We start from the raw sequence: 18,760 nt of genomic DNA, 5'->3' as shown, positions 1-18,760 counted from the left end.
TCTTGACGATTGGCTGGTGAAGAACACATCTGAGGCAGGAGCTCTACAGTCCATGCAGATGACTATTCGCCTCCTGGAACTACTGGGGTTTGTGATAAATTATCCAAAGTCCCATCTTCTCCCAGTACAGAGACTCGAATTCATAGGGGCTCTGCTGGATTCTCGGACGACTCGTGCCTATCTCCCAGAGACGAGAGCCAACAACTTGTCCCTCGTCTCGCTGGTGCAAGCGTCCCAGCGGATCACAGCTCGGCAGATGTTGAGATTGCTAGGCCACATGGGCTCCACAGTTCATGTGACTCCCATGGCCCGCCTTCACATGCGATCTGCTCAATGGACCCTAGCCTCCCAGTGGTTTCAGGCTGCTGGGGATCTAGAAGACGTAATCCACCTGTCCATGAGTTTTCTCAACTCCCTGTATTGGTGGACAATTTGGTCCAATTTGACTCTGGGACGTCCTTTCCAAATTCCTCAGCCACAAAAAGTGCTGACTATGGATGCGTTTCTCCTGGGGTGGGGAGCTCATGTCGATGGGCTTCACACCCAGGGAAGCTGGTCTCTCCAGGAACGCGATCTACAGATCAATCTCCTGGAGTTACGATTGATCTGGAACGCTCTGAAGGCTTTCAGAGATCGGCTGTCCCATCAAATTATCCAAATTCAGACAGACAATCAGGTTGCCATGTATTACATCAACAAGCAGGGGGGCACCGGATCTCGCCCCCTGTGTCAGGAAGCCGTCAGCATGTGGCTGTGGGCTCGCCGTCACGGCATGGTGCTCCAAGCCACATATCTGGCAGGCGTAAACAACAGTCTGGCCGACAGGTTGAGCAGGATTATGCAACCTCACGAGTGGTCGCTCAACTCCCGAGTAGTGCGCCAGATCTTCCAGGTGTGGGGCACCCCCTTGGTAGATCTCTTTGCATCTCGAGCCAACCACAAGGTCCCTCAGTTCTGTTCCAGACTTCAGGCCCACGGCAGACTGGCATCGGATGCCTTCCTCCTGGACTGGGGGGAAGGTCTACTGTATGCTTATCCTCCCATACCTCTGGTGGGGAAGACTTTGTTGAAACTCAAGCAAGACCGAGGCACCATGATTCTGATTGCTCCGTTTTGGCTGCGTCAGATCTGGTTCCCTCTTCTTCTGGAGTTGTCCTCCGAAGAACCGTGGACGTTGGAGTGTTTTCCGATCCTCATCACTCAGGACGAAGGGGCGCTTCTGCATCCCAGCCTCCGGTCTCTGGCTCTCACGGCCTGGATGTTGAGAGCGTAGACTTTGCCTCTTTGGGTCTGTCAGAGGGTGTCTCCCGTGTCTTGCTTGCTTCCAGGAAAGATTCCACTAAGAGGAGTTACTTCTTCCTATGGAGGAGGTTTGCCGTCTGTTGTGACAGCAAGGCCTTAGATCCTCGCTCTTGTCCTACACAGACCCTGCTTGAATACCTTCTGCACTTGTCTGAGTCTGGTCTCAAGGGTTCACCTTAGCGCAATCAGTGCATACCATTACCGTGTGGAAGGTAAGCCGATCTCGGGACAGCCTTTAGTTGTTCGCTTTATGAGAGGTTTGCTTTTGTCGAAGCCCCCCGTCAAACCTCCTACAGTGTCATGGGATCTCAATGTTGTTCTCACCCAGCTGATGAAACCTCCTTTTGAGCCACTGAACTCCTGCCATCTGAAGTACTTGACCTGGAAGGTCATTATCTTGGTGGCAGTTACTTTAGCTCGTAGAGTCAGTGAGCTTCAGGCCCTGGTAGCCCAGGCCCCTTACACCAAATTTCATCATAACAGAGTAGTCCTCCGCACTCACCCTAAGTTCTTGCCGAAGGTAGTGTCTGAGTTCCATCTGAACCAGTCAATTGTCTTGCCAACATTCTTTCCCCGTCCTCATTCCTGCCCTGCTGAACGTCAGCTGCACACATTGGACTGCAAAAGAGCATTGGCCTTCTATCTGGAGCGGACACAGCCCAACAGACAGTCCGCCCAATTGTTTGTTTCTTTTGAGCCCAACAGGAGGGGAGTGGCTGTGGGGAAACACACCATATCCAATTGGCTAGCAGATTGCATTTCCTTCACTTACGCCCAGGCTGGGCTGGTTCTTGAGGGTCATGTCACGGCTCACAATGTCAGAGCCATGGCTGCGTCAGTGGCCCACTTGAAGTCAGCCACTATTGAAGAGATCTGCAAAGCTGCGACGTGGTCATCTGTCCACACATTCACATCTCATTACTGCCTGCAGCAGGATACCTGACGCGACAGTTGGTTCGGGCAGTCAGTGCTTCAGAATCTGTTCGGGGTTTAGAATCCAACTCCACCACCCTAGGCCCATGTTTATTCTGTTCCAGGCTACACTCTGTTAGTTGGATAAATTGTTAGGTCAATCTCAGTTATGTCCTCGCCGTTGCGAGGTCCAATTGACCATGTTTGTTTTGAGTGAGCCTGGAGGCTAGGGATACCCCATCAGTGAGAACAAGCAGTCTGCTTGTCCTCGGAGAAAACGAATGCTACATACCTGTAGAAGGTATTCTCCGAGGACAGCAGGCTGATTGTTCTCACAAACCCGCCCGCCTCCCCTTTGGAGTTGTGTCTTCCCTTGTTTTGTCTTGCTACATATGGGACTGACGAACACGAGCCGGTTCGGGCGGGAAGACGGCCGCGCATGCTAGTAAAGTTTCCGATTGGAGGGGCTGCCGTAGACGTAACCCATCAGTGAGAACAATCAGCCTGCTGTCCTCGGAGAATACCTTCTTACAGGTATGTAGCATTCGCTCTGTCGGACTCGGCTTTTTGGCTGATCTGTCAACGTTGGGGAAGACCAGTAATGGATCTCATGGCCATGGCTTGCAATGCCAAAGTTCCCCAGTTCTTCAGCCGCAAACAGCAGCCAGGATCCACAGGATTGGACGCTCTTCTCCAGCCATGGCTGGAACAGCTACTGTATGTTTTTCCTCCGTGGCCTCTGATAGGGAGAGTTTTTTGCCGCATAGGGCAGCATCGGGGGCCGGTAGTTCTAGTAGCCCCAGACGGGCTCCGACAGCCGTGGTATGCGGATCTCGTTCGAGCACTCTCAGAACCACCATTGCGACTTCCGGTGACTCCCGATCTGCTGCATCAAGGGCCAGTTCAGATGGAAAGTCCCTCCCGCTTTGATCTTACGGCCTGGCTATTGAGAGGCGGCAGCTGAGGAAGAAGGGATTTTCAGGACCAGTCATTGCCATTCTTTTGGGGACACAGAAGCAGTCTACTTCAGCAGCGTACGCACTAGTGTGGAAAGCTTTCTCAGCATGGTGTGTTGAAGCTTCTTTTCGGGCAGACGTTCCAGTTATTCTGGAGTTCCTTCAGGATGGTCTTCAAAAGGGATTGGCATATAATTCCCTTCGAGTGCAGGTGGCCGCACTAGCTTGTTTTAGGGGCAAACTGGACGGTTCCTCTTTAGCAGCTCACTCTGATGTGGTCCGTTTTCTACGTGGGGATCTTCTGCTTCAGCCTCCTCTGCGGCAGCTGTGCTCGGCGTGGCATTTGAATGTGGTGTTGCAAGCCCTCCAGGCCCCACCGTTTGAACCGTTGAATAAGGTTTCTGAGAAGGATCTAACACTTAAGACAGTGTTTTTGGTGGCCATTGCTTCAGCTAGGAGGATTTCTGAAATTCAGGCTTTCTGTTGCAGAGATCCTTTTTTGACAGTTTTCTGAAGCCGGGGTGTCGATCCGGACGGTGCCGTCATTTCTACCTAAAGTGGTTTCGGCTTTCAATGTCAATCGGGGTTTATCTTCCGTCTTTTCGAAGAGAGGATTATCCGGGGGAGTTTGCCTCGCTATGTTTCCTGGACGTGCGGAGAGCCTTGTTTCGGTACTTGCAGATCTCTAACGAGTTTTGACGCTCGGATCATCTCTTTGTGCTCTTGTCGGGATCAAAAAGAGGTGAAGCAGCTTCTAAGGCTTCCATTGCTCGCTGGATTAGGGAAGCCATTGGAGCGGCGTATCTGCTACAAGGGTGGGCGTCTCCAGTGGCCCTGAAGGCGCATTCTACTCGGGCACAGGCAGCTTCTTGGGCGGAGGCCTTTCTCTGGAAGATATTTGTCGGGCAGCTACTTGGGCATCCCGTCATACTTTTTGCAGAGCATTACAGGCTAGACATGTCTGCTCGGGAAGATGCGAGTTTTAGGGCAGGAGTGTTGGGGCGGGGAGCATCGGCTTCCCACCCTACTTAATGAGTGCTTTGGTACATCCCACTAGTGCCTGGATTTATCTGCTGCAAGTGACAAGGAAGTTAAAATTATGTCTTACCTGATAATTTTCTTTTCTTTAACGCAGCAGATGAATCCAGGATCCCTTCCTAGTTTAGCTGACTGTTTTTTCATTTTCCATGCAGTGTGGCTATTTTTTTCCTTCTGGGTTCTCTTTTGCAGAGTTCTGACAGATATGGGAACACGGAAAGGATTCCGATTTCTGGATCAAGTTGCAGTTATTTCGAAGTTCTTATTTGGTTCTCTGTTTTTCATAGTGAGGATAGTTTCTGGTTGTTGTTGTTTTTATATATTTGGCCTTGGCAAATGCTTACGAATGACATACTAACTGAGGAAGGAGCTGGCCGTCTGGCATCACTGCCTTTAGTTTGTTTATCTCTATCTCCACCTGCTGGTAGGCGGACTTAACCCACTAGTTCGTGGATTCATCTGCTGTGTTAAAGGAAAGAAAATTATCAGGTAAGGCATAATTTTACCTTTCCTCATGTGAGTTAACCTACCAACATTGGTCCCAGAACCACTAATTGTACCTGGGGCTGAAGAAGCAAGGAATTAGGACAGGAGCAAGAGCACGCATAGAGATTTTGTTTTGAAAGCCCTTTGGGGAGAAGTGAGTCTCACTTCTGTAGTTCAATTTTTAAAGGGAAGCTCCATAGGGCGTTTCCTCTTGAAAATTGGTTTTCAGGATATCTGAAAATTACAGGGCAATTGTTCAAAAGTCAGTTTACTTGGATAACTAGGCTGTCTGCAGACTGTCCACTCTTTTTCCTCAGGAAGAAGAATTTGCATACATCTTGAAGCACTACAGAAATGATCATTAAATGAATTCAGGAAGTACAAGGTTAATTAAAAAAAAAAAAAGAACAATGCAAATAGTTCTGCATTTTCAAACTTATATGTAATATTCTGAAGGGAAAAAGCAACCACAGAAAAGGAAACTCCTTTCCCTAGGCAGCTTTCAAAAGGGAAGATACTAGTATACTTTCACTTTATTTTACCGTATCTTGATATACTGCATATTGCACAAATCACAGCAAAGTTTTTTTTAAAAACTCAAGCAAGGGCATAGTAAAGAGAGAGAGAGTGCAAAGTCTACCAGTGAAAATACCCATGGGCTTTACAATAACCTACATAGTTTTGAAAATTGCCTTCATAAGAAATAATTATACCCTGTTTATTTTCATTACACCTTTTGATTGATCTGTGTTCTTCTATCATCTTCCCTCAGTTGTGTCTACAATAAATTATTTTTAAGTTTGAGGATGGAGCACCCCTTCAGTGCTGCTTCCTGTTGTTCTCTTATATATTCATGTTTTTCAGATTATCTCAGAGCACTCAGGGTGTTATAGTATTGATTTTAGAATAGGAAAAACAACTTTAATCTCCAGAATGCTTTAAGACTGGCATTAGAAAACCAGAATGGAATCAACTTCTCCTAATATCCTGGAGCTATGTAGTCCCTTAACTCCTCTTGTTGGTTTCCTGTATATCCATAATATTGACATCCACCACATCCTCTGGACTGCTGCGTGTTCCTTCTTTCATTCTGCACTGTCTTCCTTTCCTGCCTTTTTGTTGCTCACCTGCTGCACTCTTATTATACGTATATGGCAGGGGTTCTTAACCTTTTTTTTTTTTTTTTTTATTCCCACACCCCTTTAACTAATCAATGAAACCCTCGCACTCTTTCTAAACCACGTGTCCATTAGTGACTACTGACATCTACATATGTCACTAACTTTTAGCTGCTGTTTCCAAGTAGTACACAGTTATACTACCAAAGAAGACACACTTAAAAGATACAATGCTACATAAATTGTACATGATGTTATTGAATAATATGACCATTTAGAAATGATAGGTAGTAGGAAACATTTCATTCATAAGCATTGCAACAGTTCAGTAATTTGTCATTAGGTCACAGCCTTTATCATGAAGACCTGATTGTGCAAACTGGAGAAGAAATGTTCAAATGACGTTAAAAATTAAGGAAAAAAAAACCCCTTGCGTTTCATCACCATTAGTGAAAGCATTGATGCTCAAAGCTCAAAACTGGTTTTGGCAGCACAACACACACATCATCACATGCATTCAGTCTGCTGCTGTTCTGGGCAAATTCCTTTGAAAGTTGTCCTAATAACTATCTTCATTCTGTCTAGAACGTTTCAGTAAAGTACCTCAGATTTCAAGACCCTTTTCCACATTCCTTGGGGTGCAGGCACCACTGATTAAGAACCCTTGATCCATGGGAATGTGTTCCCTCTTTGTCACTTGCCTAATGTGCGCACCTCCTTTACCTATGACCATTTGCTTGCCATGTGCTCTTCCTTTCACCCCTTGGGCATCTGCCTCTCTGCTTCTTTTATTATCTTGACTATCCAACATTTCATACTAACATTGATCTTCCACTTCAGTTCTGTATAAGGGAGCCTCGCTTGGACCTTCAGGTAAGAAGAATTTCCTTCCAGTTTTTTAAATGTTTCCTCGAACAATTCTACCATTATTGCACTATGAAACTTGTAAATTTGTATTTGATTTCCTATAGAATGTATGTGGGATGAACATGTTAAATCTACTTACCACTTATTTGCCATTAGAGAAAAGCCACCTCTTGTGATCTAAGAGATATCCTAACGTAGTCCAGGGACAGAACTGCTTGGCTGCAGCCCTTATATTTGCTTGTGTTCATGTACTCTGCACCAACCACACAAATAGAGAGAGTCAAAAGAACAGGACAGGGGATCAGAGACTGCAGTTGCTACTGCACTGTATGCTTATCAGAAGGCTCATGTTCTCAATATAGATCAATTAGCTACAAAACTTTTCATTCTCCAAGGACAAGCAGGCCATTAATTCTCACAATTGGGTAACGTGATCCTGCATTGCACGATCTGGAGCTTGCAACAAGCTTAAAAAAAAAAAGATTCGCGCCACAGCGTATGCGCAAGTGCCTTCCTGTGCACTGCAAGAGCGTGGTTACCGTAATTATTTTTCTACTGCTTTTGTGGCATCTCTTCACATCTGATCTGAAAGAGAGATTTTTGGTGCTTTTTGGCTTAGTTTTTTGGTGTCCCTGTTCTCTGGTTTCCTTTTTTCCTTCCCTTAGATTCTTAGTTTCTATTTTTCCCCACATTTAATTTTCCTTACTTTTCCATGCATTTAGGCCTTGACTTTGGCTGAGTTTTCCCATGTATTTTTCTGGTGCCTTGCCCATTTTTGTTTGATTTGGCTGAGGAGGTTTTTCCATCCATGTCCACTCAAGTTCCCAGTGGCTTCAAGCGCTGTACCTGCTGCAATCGGACCATCTCTGGCAGAGACACCCATTCTTGGTGTCTTCAGTGTTTAGGACCGACCATAACCTTGCTGTGTCCTCTGTCTTCGGTTGAAGAAGTGGACCCAGGTTGCCAGAGCGTCTCAGTGCGAGAGGAATTTTGGAGATTGGTCCGATTCCTCAAGGTCAGTGATGTCGATATCAAGGGCTGCATCGGTCTGCATAGCTACTTCTGGGCTTCATGACACTGGAGCAGTAATGCATCGAGTGGGTCTCCACTTGTCTCAACACCAGCTACTGTGCAGGGCCCCCAGGACTGTTCAGCATGGAACCCAACCTCAAAGCAACATGAGGTTCAATGCTGAGCTTTGGGCAAAGGCCAAGATGCATCGATCATCCTTGTCACGTGATGCTGGGAGTTCCGGGACGTCAATGGATTCAGCACCTGAGAAGCGTTGGGCGCTCTAAGGACTGCCCCCTCCATCCAGGAGGTGCTGATGCGTCAGTCTCCTAGCAGCCAGGACCCAGCTCCCATCAGTTCTGCAGCCTGTGTTGGCCCTTGATGAGCGTATCTGGGGCTTCTTGAGCTTCTGGATGGCCTTTTACATTGGTGTGCATCGAGGGTGCTTGCGCCTTCCCTGCCTCCTGTTGCGGCACCGCTTAGCCTTCAGCCTGCGGTGCAACCTCTGATGCTGGTGTCGCATGTGGCTCCGGTGTTGACTGCCACCGAAGCCAGTACCTCCTCGGCGTCCCTCTTGAGGACATGGCTCCTCTAAGTCAAGGCAGGCTTGGTCTCAGCCCTCTCATGAGGAGTTGTTGTCTGACACTAGTGAGGAACATTCCTGGGAGTCGGAGGATCCAAGGTACTTTTTGGAGGATGAGTCCTATGGCATCCCCTCTGAATCCTGCTCTCATTTTAAAAGGAGAAAATCTCCGGAGAGTCTTTCATTTACATCTTTTGTGAAGAAATGGCTGAGGCCATTCCATTTTGTTTGGAGGTGGAGAACAAATCCAGGGCCAAGATGCTCGAGGTCCTGAACTACGAATCTCCTCCTAGGAGAGGCTGTGACTATCCCTCTTCATGAGGTACTCCAGGAAGTCCTTGTTCAGAATTAGGAGTCCTCTCTATTGGTCCCTGTCCTGCCAGATCCACAGCACACCTGGATTTGGTAAGCCCCAGTTGCCTCATCATTCCATGGTGGTGGAATCCACCCTCAAAAGAGCCAGGAGTTCTAGAAACTATACCTCAGTGCCCACCCCCAGGCAGAGAAGGTAAGACCTGGACTCTTTTGGGAGGCCTCAATACTCGTGTCCCGTAGACAATCTTACCTGCTGTTCACGAGCGTGTACTTGGGGGGACTGGATGCACAAGTTGCTAGATTTGGCTTGCTCTCTCCCACTGAGCAGGTTGAGTCGGTATGCCGGTTGTCCAAGCAGCAGAATGTGTGTCATAAGTTCTTGGCCAGGGGCACCTACGACACTTTTGACGTGGTATCCAGGATCTCTGCCCAGAGATTTGTCTCTTAATATCTGCTTGTACACTATTATTCTGTCTTATTATCATCATGCTGACCAAAACCCTGCAATACTAAATGTTTATTAACTAACATTCTTCCACTATTCATGATGTATTGTAAGCCACTTAGAGCCTGCAAAGAGGTGGGATAAGGTGGGATACAAATGCAACAAATAAATAAATAAGTATAGCAATGCACAGACTCTCATGACTGCATGTTTCTGTCTTGGAGCCTTTGGTTTTGCAGAGGTTGGTGGATGCCCCATGCCAGGGGATAACCTTTTTAGAGAGAAGGTTGAGGACCTTGCTGACCAAATCAAGAAATACACTGATACCATCTCTTCTCTGTCCCACCTGGTGCCTTCTGCATCTGCCTCCTCATCTAGGAGGTTTTTTGGCAAATCGAGGAGGGGTGCCTACTACTCCCTGCTCAGGCTCAACCCCAGCACTCTCGTTCTCATCAACAGTGTGCATCAAAGGCCCCTGGTGCTCCGCTGAAGATTTCAACGGAAGGTGGCCCCTTTTAACCTTGAACTGGTGGGTTCTCCAAATAGTCTGACTTGGATATGCCCCAAATTGACGTTGAGCCTCCAAATTGCCTACTGAGAGCTCATTACTACAGCTGTCAGCACAAGTAGGTACTTGCAGAGGAACTCTCATCTCTTCTAAAGGCCCATGCAGTCGAACCAGCCAGCGGAGGAAGGGAAGGGCAGGGCTTCTGTTTTAGGTGCTTTCTCATGCAAAAGAAGACAACAGGGATACGTTCCATCCTAGATCTAAGGACCATGAACAAATTCCTGGTCAAAGAAAAGTTCAGGATGGTTTCCGTGAGCACCCTTCTCCCCATGATTCAGGAAAATGATTGGCTATGCTCTCTGGTTAAAGAATGCATATACTCGCATCCCGATTCTTCAGCCCACCAGAAGTATCTATGATTTTGGCTGGGAACGCACCACTACTAGGACCACTTGTTGCCTTTTGGCCTCGCGTCAACTTCCAGGGTATTTACCAAGTGTCTAATGGTAGTCACAGTGTCGCTATGCAGACTGGGAGTCCATGTGTTCCCTTATCTTGACGATTGTCTGGTGAAGAGCACATTGGAGGACGGTACTCGGGAATCCATGCAGAGGACTATTCAGGTGCTAGAGCTACAAGGGTTCATTTTAAATTACCCCAAGACCCATCTTCGCCCTACTCAGTGACTGGAATTCATTGGAGCCCTGCTCAATGCACAGAAGGTTCGAGACTTTCTCCCAGAGCCGAGAGCAGAAACTAGGTGCACTGGCTTCTCAGGTTCGAGCCTCACAGCAGGTCACAGCTCAGCAGATGTTGAGGTTGTTGGCTACATGGTGTCCACAATATACATAACACCCATGACACGCCTTCACATGAGGTCAGCCCAATGGACCCTGAATTCTCAGTGGTGCCGAGCTACAGGAAGTCTGAAAGATGTCATCCGAGTGTCCCCAGAGTTTGTTCGCTTTCTTATGTGGTGGACCTTTTGAACCAATTTGACTCTGGGACTTCCATTCCAAATTCCTCAGCCGAAAAAGGTGCTGACGACGGATGCCACTACCCCAATTGCAGAGGACTCAAATACAAATCATTACACGCATCTACCTTCACATACCTCTGCACAAAATCATGGAATAAACTACCGAATGCTATTAAAACAGCGTGTGACTTGACAGCCTTCCGGAAGTTATTGAAGATGCACCTGTTTGAAGAGACTTACAATAAGAATCCTCCTTAATGACTTGATTCCATTCTATATCTAAACCAACTAATACTGATCCCTTCTAATTTGATTATGTTAATCATATTATCACTATTGGTCATTATATCTTGCCTGTTTTGTGCTATATAAATCATTCTGCTGACCTATTTATCTAATTTCTTACACAGTAATATGTTAAATTAGACCAAACCCTTACTCTATTTATGATTATACCTTTTGCAATATAATGTAAGCCACATTGAGCCTGCAATTAGGTGGGAAAATGTGGCGTACAAATGCAGCAAATAAATAAAATGCATCTCTTTTAGGTTGGGGAGCTCATATGGATGGGCTTCATACTCAAGGAGCTTGGTCCGCCCAGGAAACAGGTCTTCAGATCAATCTTCTGGGCGATCTGAAATGCTCTAAAGGTTTCAATAGATTGACTGTCTCACCAAATTGTGCCCATTGAAACAGACAATAAGGTTGCCATGTATTAAACCAACAAGTGGGGGGGGGGGGGCACCATATCACGCCACCTTTATTTATTTTATTTTTGTTACATTTGTATCCCAAGCTTTCCCATTCATGGCAGGCTCAATGCGGCTTACATATTATATACAGGTACTTATTTGTACCTGGGGCAATGGAGGGTTAAGTGACTTGCTCAGAGTCACAAGGAGTTGCCTGTGCCTGAAGTGGGAATCGAACTCAGTTTCCCAGGACCAGAGTCCACCACCCTAACCACTAGGCCACTCCTCCACTCCTATCAGGAGGCTGTCCAGATGTGGCGCTGGGCTCATAAGCATGACATGTTCCTTCGAGCCACTTATCTGGCGGGCAGAAACAACAATCTGGCTGACAGGCTGAGCAGGGTTTTGCAACCACACAAGTCTCAATATGGGTGTTGCCTCCTCGGTGCCCCATGCTCTTTGCCACTCAAATGAATCACAAAGTCCCTCAGTTCTGTTCTAGGCTTCAGGCCCATGACAGACTAGCATCGGATGCCTTTCTCCTTCATTAGGGGACAGGGCTTCTGTATGCATATCCTCCCATTGCTCTTGTGGGGAAGACTTTTTGCTGAAACTCAAGCAAGACCATGATCTCGATCGCACCTTACTGGCCTCAGCAGATCTGGTTCCCTCTTCTGGAGTTATCCTCCGAAGAACCGTGGAGATTTGGAGTGTTTTCGACTCTCATCACACAGAACGAGAGATCTCTTCTGCATCCGCCTTTGTCGGGACCTTAATGTCATTCTCACCAGCTGATAAAAGCTCCTTTTGAGCTGCTGAATTCCTAATTGTCTGGCAGATTGCATTTCCTTCATTTATGCCCAGGCTGGGCTTTCCCTGGAGGGTCATGTCACGGCTCACAGTGTCGGAAGCAAGGCTTGGACGTGGTATTCAGTCCACACATTCACATCTTATTAACTGCCTTGAGCAGGATACCCAATATGACGGACGGTTGGGGCAGACAGAGTTGCAGAATTTGTTTGGGGTCTAGAATCCCAACCCCGACCCGTTTTTATTCTGTTCTGGGTTGCAGTCTCATTCAGTTTGTATATAGTTTCAGGTTAATCTGAGTTATGTCCTCGATGTTGCAAGGCCCAATTGACCAATGTTTGTTGTTTTTGGTAAGCCTGGATGCTAGGGTTACCCTAATTGTGAGAATTAATGCTTGTCCTCTGAGAAAGCCAAGATACTTACCTTTAGCAGGTATTCTCTGAGGGCACAGGCCTTGTATTCTCGCAAACCCTCCTGCCTCCCCTTGGAGTTGTCTCTGTATTTACTTTTTTCTTATGCTGTAGTAGCTAACTGCAGTAACTGCGCTCTCGCAGCAGGTGGGAAGGCACTTGTGCATGTGCGGTGGAGTGACACTTGCTCCCCACAAAGCTTTTGTTTTTTAGCTTGCTACAAGCTTCAGACAGGGCAATGCAGGATCGCGTTACCCAATTGTGAGACTATAAAGACTGATGTCCTCAAAGAATACCTGCTACAGGTAAGTATCTTTGCTCTATTTCAGTTATGCACATAGTGTCTCTCTCCTTTATAAAAGTGACTTTCCAAAAAGTCACTGTGTTTATTTTAAAATAAATTCTTTGGTAAGCGATTTTTGTTTAATGTCCAGTTGTACCGTCTCATTTGACTGGTTAACTGCATATTCTGAGGCGCTCAGTGACTATGGTGGGAACAAATTGCAAGGCTGGGGTAGTTGTTTGGACATCGTATGAATAGGTTCTAGTATTGGCTTTTTTTTTTTTTTTTTTTTTTTTTTCAGGGACTCTTACGTGAGGGCTTTACATGTTAAGTTGTCATGACAAAGCAGTTGGCTACGTAATGGGGAAGTTCTATAACTTGGTGCCACAATTTAGACACATTGATGCTGAGCACCAATTCTATAATGGCATCTGTGTGCCCAGATGTCATAGAATACTAGCACAAGTGAACATTACCAAACCTATATTTACTCACACCCACTTAAGTCTGAGTGGGCATGCCTAAATGAGGCACTTATGCATGTAAATGTTAGACCCACCCATGCCTCTCCCCTCTGAATGCATCCCTGCATTTACAAGCTAAGTAATGTGCACACTTAAATTATAGAAAGCACTGAGCATTCTGCTAATATTTACACACATAAATATACATTCGCATGCATAAGTGCTAGTATTCTATAAATTTTAGCATGTACGTGTTGCTTAAAATGTAAGCGCTCTGTTATAGAATGAGGGGATATAGTATGAATTACAAGATTGGGGGAATGGACAGCAAGTCACAAGATGTTAATAGTTACCTGGTTGGAGGCAGCACTCCCCTAAGTATTAAACTGAACTGAAAGCATGAGCCAGACTGAGGGCCAGATGCTCAAAACTCTGGCGCTGTACTGAACAGCGCCAGAGAAATACTGCCAGATCAACACAGAAGAACAACTCGCTAATGAGATGCAAATATAGGCATGCTCATAGTGTTGAGCATTAGGGAGCTCATTGGGAGGACAGAGTATGGCACATGTGCTTGAAGAGTTATACATTAAGCACAGCTCTTCAGTGCATGCCCAAAACACCAGAGGGAGAAAGAGCTGCCGACAGCATTTAATAGTACTCATGAGCGACATCAACCCTAGGTTGTACTGAGCTGTCTAAGCCTTTCTACTAACATTGCACAATAAGAGCTTACCTAAGCAGGAGCTAACCTGATGGCCAGCAGCGTGGAGGGAGTCGCAAAGCCTTTTCTTTCAAAAGCAGGGAGATCAGGAGCAGTACCCAGCTGGATGGAAGTGAGCTGCACCGGGCTTTACAGTGGTGAACATGTGCCAGTCCACTGCTAACTTCTGCTTTTACTTCCATCCCTCTGTTATAGCCCTGGATTCTGTTGTTGCCTAGCTATTTTGGTGGTTTTGGGTGGCTGTTTTACAGAACATGAGCTGAACACGACTGGGCTGCTTTGCAAGCCCTACGCCAGCTCTAAGCTGGCGTAGGGTTTGCAGCAGGAGTGCCCTTGTTTGGCGCACTGTCCTCTGTGCATTGGGGATGAATGGCAAATCATCTAATTTACATGCATTTGCACGCTTTATTGCGCTCAGAGCCAGCAAGCTCATTGGTTCAAGTACTTGCTAGCTCTGAGCATTTGGCGCTAGCCCGACGCTAATGGCCTCTAGTGCCTGCATTTGCTTCTGAGCATTGGAGCCTGAATATCATAAAGACAAAACAGGTGGCTTCAGTGGTAGGGAGTCAACATGGGAAAGCTCAACTAGTGTGAAATTTAACCAGAGAAATATGAGACGCAGACCATGAAAGGAGAAAGTAGGTTGGCTTGTCAGTTAGTGTTGAGGGAAAACGCCATATGAGTGAAGGTCTGAATTTAATTGTTGTGGGTGGTCGAAGGGTTCGGGTCAGCTGCCATTGCTTTGGCAGAAGAGGAAGTATGCTGGGGATGTACACAAACAAAACAATTTTTGGTTTTCGGTGCATTTGTTTCTCAATTTTGAGTGTTTAAATTTGTTTATACGTTGATTTAAAAAGAGCTTTTTGTACATGCTGGAACTCTTTACATGCATAAATCATTTATATACATGTTAGTTGGTAGGTTAATGCACATACAATTGATTTTGCATTCACTAAAATTTTTAAAATGCCCAAATGAACCAAATGTGTACTTAACATGCATATCCCTAAAGTGCCTGTTTTGTATGCCTTACTGTTTTTCTATGTTCTGATCGATTCTTTCGCTTCTAGAACGAAGGATGAAGCCCTTGCTTCCACGTGTCAGCTCCTACCTGGTTCCCATCCAGTTTCCTTTAAACCCGTCACTTCTCCTGCAGCCATCCGCAAAGGTCACCCAGTCCCCATCCCAAGAACCCTCCAACTCCAATGTTGAGTTGGGGAAAAGCAGCAAGCGTGTGCGGATTGCTCCAAAGGTCATTATTTCTGTTAACTTGCTTGTTCCTTAAAGCTCACAAGTTCCATTTTAAATATATTTTAAGGACTGATCTGGAGCTGGATGCTCTGGTGGCAGTGTTATCACTGGTATCAGTGGTTTCCCTGACTACACACAGTGCATACTGAAGTAATTATCTAGCTGCCTCAACTCGGGGGGGGGGTGGTAAGAGAAGTCCACCTAGTCCTTTTCCTCCTATTATAGAAAAAGACAGAAAATGCTATCAGCTGGAATAATTGGGCAGACCGCCAAGTAATCTTAAACTGCCATCATCTATTACTGTGGTTATGTTCTTCCTCAATGCTGGGATTTAATTCAAAGACTGCACATTATCGCTTAGGCATTTTCTGCTCTTTGCCAAAATTACCTCTTTTTTTTTTTTTTTTTTTTAACAATTCTTTTTGTTCTAATTGTAGGCGCCTGTGGCTGGTGATGAGCCATCACCTTTTCAACCAGTTGCATTTGTCAGAGATGAGGATCCCTTCATCTCTGTGAAGCAGGAAGAAGAGTTTACTGTCATGAATGAGAATGATCCTTTCATTGCAGTAAAACAGGAAGAGGAAGTATTTACCACTATGAGAGAGGAGACTTTCTTTGCCACTGTGAAACAGGAAGAAACGTTTCCCAATATAGAGGAAGAAGATCTGTTCACTACTATAGAATCCCCAACAACATTGCTAGAGAAGCATCCAAGCAGCTCCCGGAGGAAGCAACGCTTAATTTTACCTTGCCTGGAAGAGCCAGTGCTGGTGTTCCCAGAGTGCAATGACTCAGATTCAGGCTTAGCTTCGGATTTTTCCTTTCTACAACAAACTCAGCCCTTTGAGCCTACATTAGCAGTGCACTGCCCCCAGGAAGAAGGGGGTGCCTTTAAAACACCCATTAAGGAGAAAATTGGCAAATTGCCAACCTCTTCCACCCCCAGCAAACCAGTTAGTACTGTTTCTCAGGTTGGAAGCTCTGAACTCTACAGAACTGGGCCTTCCACTAGGGAAGAAAGCCTGCTGGATTTCAGCCCAGTGCAGGGACCACATGAATCATTGCTTACCCCTTTTAAGGACAGCTTAGGGTTACTTGGTTTTGCTGGCACCCCATTTAAAGATACTCCATTGTTTGATTCTCCACGGGAGCTTCTCAACACCAAGTCACCAGAAATGATCTCTGGACCTCTGACCAGTTCACCTACCTCTGCACCTCATTCTGCCAAACATTGCTCAAAGGAGTTGCATGTTGGGTGCTCTGGAAATCGGTCCCTGACAGAAGGGCTAGTCCTGGACACCATGAATGACAGCCTGAGCAAAATTCTACTGGATATTAGTTTTACTGGCCTGGAAGATGATGATGAGTTTGGGGTGGACAATGTTAGTTGGTCTCAGCTCATTCCTGAACTGAGATAGAAACTGGGCAGTGCTGAAGCAACTTTGTCTAAGATAAATCAGTGTTAGGGACTTAGTCTAGAGCTTAGCCCATCACAAATAGGAGGGGAGAGTATGTTATTTAACACTATTTTCACCCACATAGACTCTGTGAGAGGTAACCAAAGCTGTCTTTTCTTTATAAAGTTATCTGCATTGCTCTAAGTATAAAGTTATCTGCATTGCTCTAAGGTTAACACTTCAATCAAGAAGACTCGGCTCCATCTAATGATTGCACAGTGTACTAATGCACTCATGTGATACATTCTTGCACCAGTAGTAATAGGAAGGTTAGACTCTTCCTGCTCACTTTCCATATGCCAGCACAGCACGTGTGCAAACACCATTTTCTTGCAGTATTTAATAAAAATAACTTTACGCAAGTTTTTAAACCCTCACCACTGAGCACTGGTATTGTTTGCTTTCATATTTAATATTAAGATTTGACCTCAGTACTGTCTATCTTCTCCTGGTTCAGATCAAGAAAATAAAAGTTTTTCACGTATAGTTACCCTGGAGAAATGAGGAAACAATTGTGGGCTCCCAGCATTGGCCAGTGCAATACCCGTTGTTTCATGGTTTATGTAGTTTTAACATCTGCCCATGTGCAGATTTAATCCTTTACTCGGACAGTAATGCAATGTTTCTCCAAGGACAAGCAGGGTACTAGCCTTCACACTTCACATCATTGGACCAATCTGGTTTTAAGGGTAGCCATGATGAGTATGTATAAAATATAATCAATGAGTCCTCAATTTCTGCAAATATATCTCAAGCATATTTGTTGTGCGTATCTCTGAGTGACGTGGCTCTGGGACATAGCTGCAAAACACTGTGATAGTGAACCAAAGTGCCATTCTCTGTTATGAAGGGGATAAGGGGTGACAGTATCCCAGGGAACTTTCTCAAAAAATACATCATCTTTCCTATTTCATCTAGCTTGTTAATTTTGGTTCTGGGTGGGGTTTCATTTTTATGTAAATACTGTAAATTCTTATAAATGAACTTTTAATTAAAAATGTCACTTTATTACATTGTAAACTAATACGATTGAACTAGGTGTGTTTTTATTTGTCATTCTCTGTTTTTCTAGGGATCACGTGGAAGTGTAGAACTCCTAGTCTGTTGCTCTATCTCTGAAATTGACCCCTTCCATTTTCTTGTATGTTCTCCCTTATTTCAAACAGGTATTACCCAGCTCACAAAGATTTCATTTATAATCAAAGGTATTTAAAGATATTCATTACATTGTATAAGATCCTTCAGATTCTCCTATCACCACCACACAGGCTAATATTGTGAGCCAGGCACTTTTTATGGTGGGTACATAAGTAATGCCATACTGGGAAAAGACCAAGAGTCCATCGAGCCCAGCATCCTGTCCACGACAGCGGCCAATCCAGGCCAAGGGCACCTGGCAAGCTTCCCAAACGTACAAACATTCTATACATGTTATTCCTGGAATTTTGGATTTTTCCAAGTCCGTTTAGTAGCGGTTTATGGACTTGTCCTTTAGGAAACCGTCCAACCCCTTTTTAAACTCTGCTAAGCTAACCGCCTTCACTTTCTCCGGCAACGAATTCCAGAGTTTAATTATGCATTGGGTGAAGAAAAATTTTCTCAGATTTGTTTTAAATTTACTACACTGTAGTTTCATCGCATGCCCCCTAGTCCTAGTATTTTTGGAAAGTGTGAACAGAAGCTTCACATCCACCTGTTCCACTCCACTCATTATTTTATATACCTCTATCATGTCTCCCCTCAGCCGTCTCTTCTCCAAGCTGAATAGCCCTAGCCTCCTTAGTCTTTCTTCATAGGGAAGTCGTCCCATCCCCGCTATCATTTTAGTCACCCTTCGCTGCACCTTTTCCAATTCTACTATATCTTTCTTGAGATGCGGCGACCAGAATTGAACACAATACTCAAGGTGCGGTCGCACCATGGAGCGATACAACGGCATTATAACATCCTCACACCTGTTTTTCATACCTTTCCTAATAATACCCAACATTCTATTCACTTTCTTTGCCGCAGCAGCACACTGAGCAGAAGGTTTCAGTGTGTTATCGACGACGACACCCAGATCCCTTTCTTGGTCCGTAACTCCTAACGTGGAACCTTGCATGACGTAGCTATAATTCTGGTTCTTTTTTCCCACATGCATCAC

General features: G+C 45.4%; 1 protein-coding gene across 4 annotated transcripts in view; it reads left to right on the top strand.

Moving 5' to 3' along the window:
* The window catches only part of FOXM1 (forkhead box M1), a 133,384-nt gene extending 115,774 nt beyond the window's left edge, over positions 1-17,610 (top strand). For all 4 annotated transcript variants that reach the window (XM_030213878.1, XM_030213879.1, XM_030213876.1 and 1 more), the window contains 2 exons: positions 14,977-15,158; positions 15,595-17,610. In XM_030213878.1, the coding sequence (XP_030069738.1) occupies positions 14,977-15,158; positions 15,595-16,575 (1,163 nt within the window). In that variant the 3' untranslated portion in view covers positions 16,576-17,610. The remainder of the gene's footprint in view (positions 1-14,976; positions 15,159-15,594) is intronic.
* The last annotated feature ends 1,150 nt before the right edge of the window (positions 17,611-18,760 follow it).

Source organism: Microcaecilia unicolor, chromosome 9 (assembly GCF_901765095.1).
Source record: "Microcaecilia unicolor chromosome 9, aMicUni1.1, whole genome shotgun sequence".
In the NCBI taxonomy this organism is placed as follows: domain Eukaryota; kingdom Metazoa; phylum Chordata; class Amphibia; order Gymnophiona; family Siphonopidae; genus Microcaecilia; species Microcaecilia unicolor.
The sequence above is the reverse complement of the archived record's forward strand: the minus strand, read 5'-3'. Positions and strand labels throughout refer to the sequence as shown.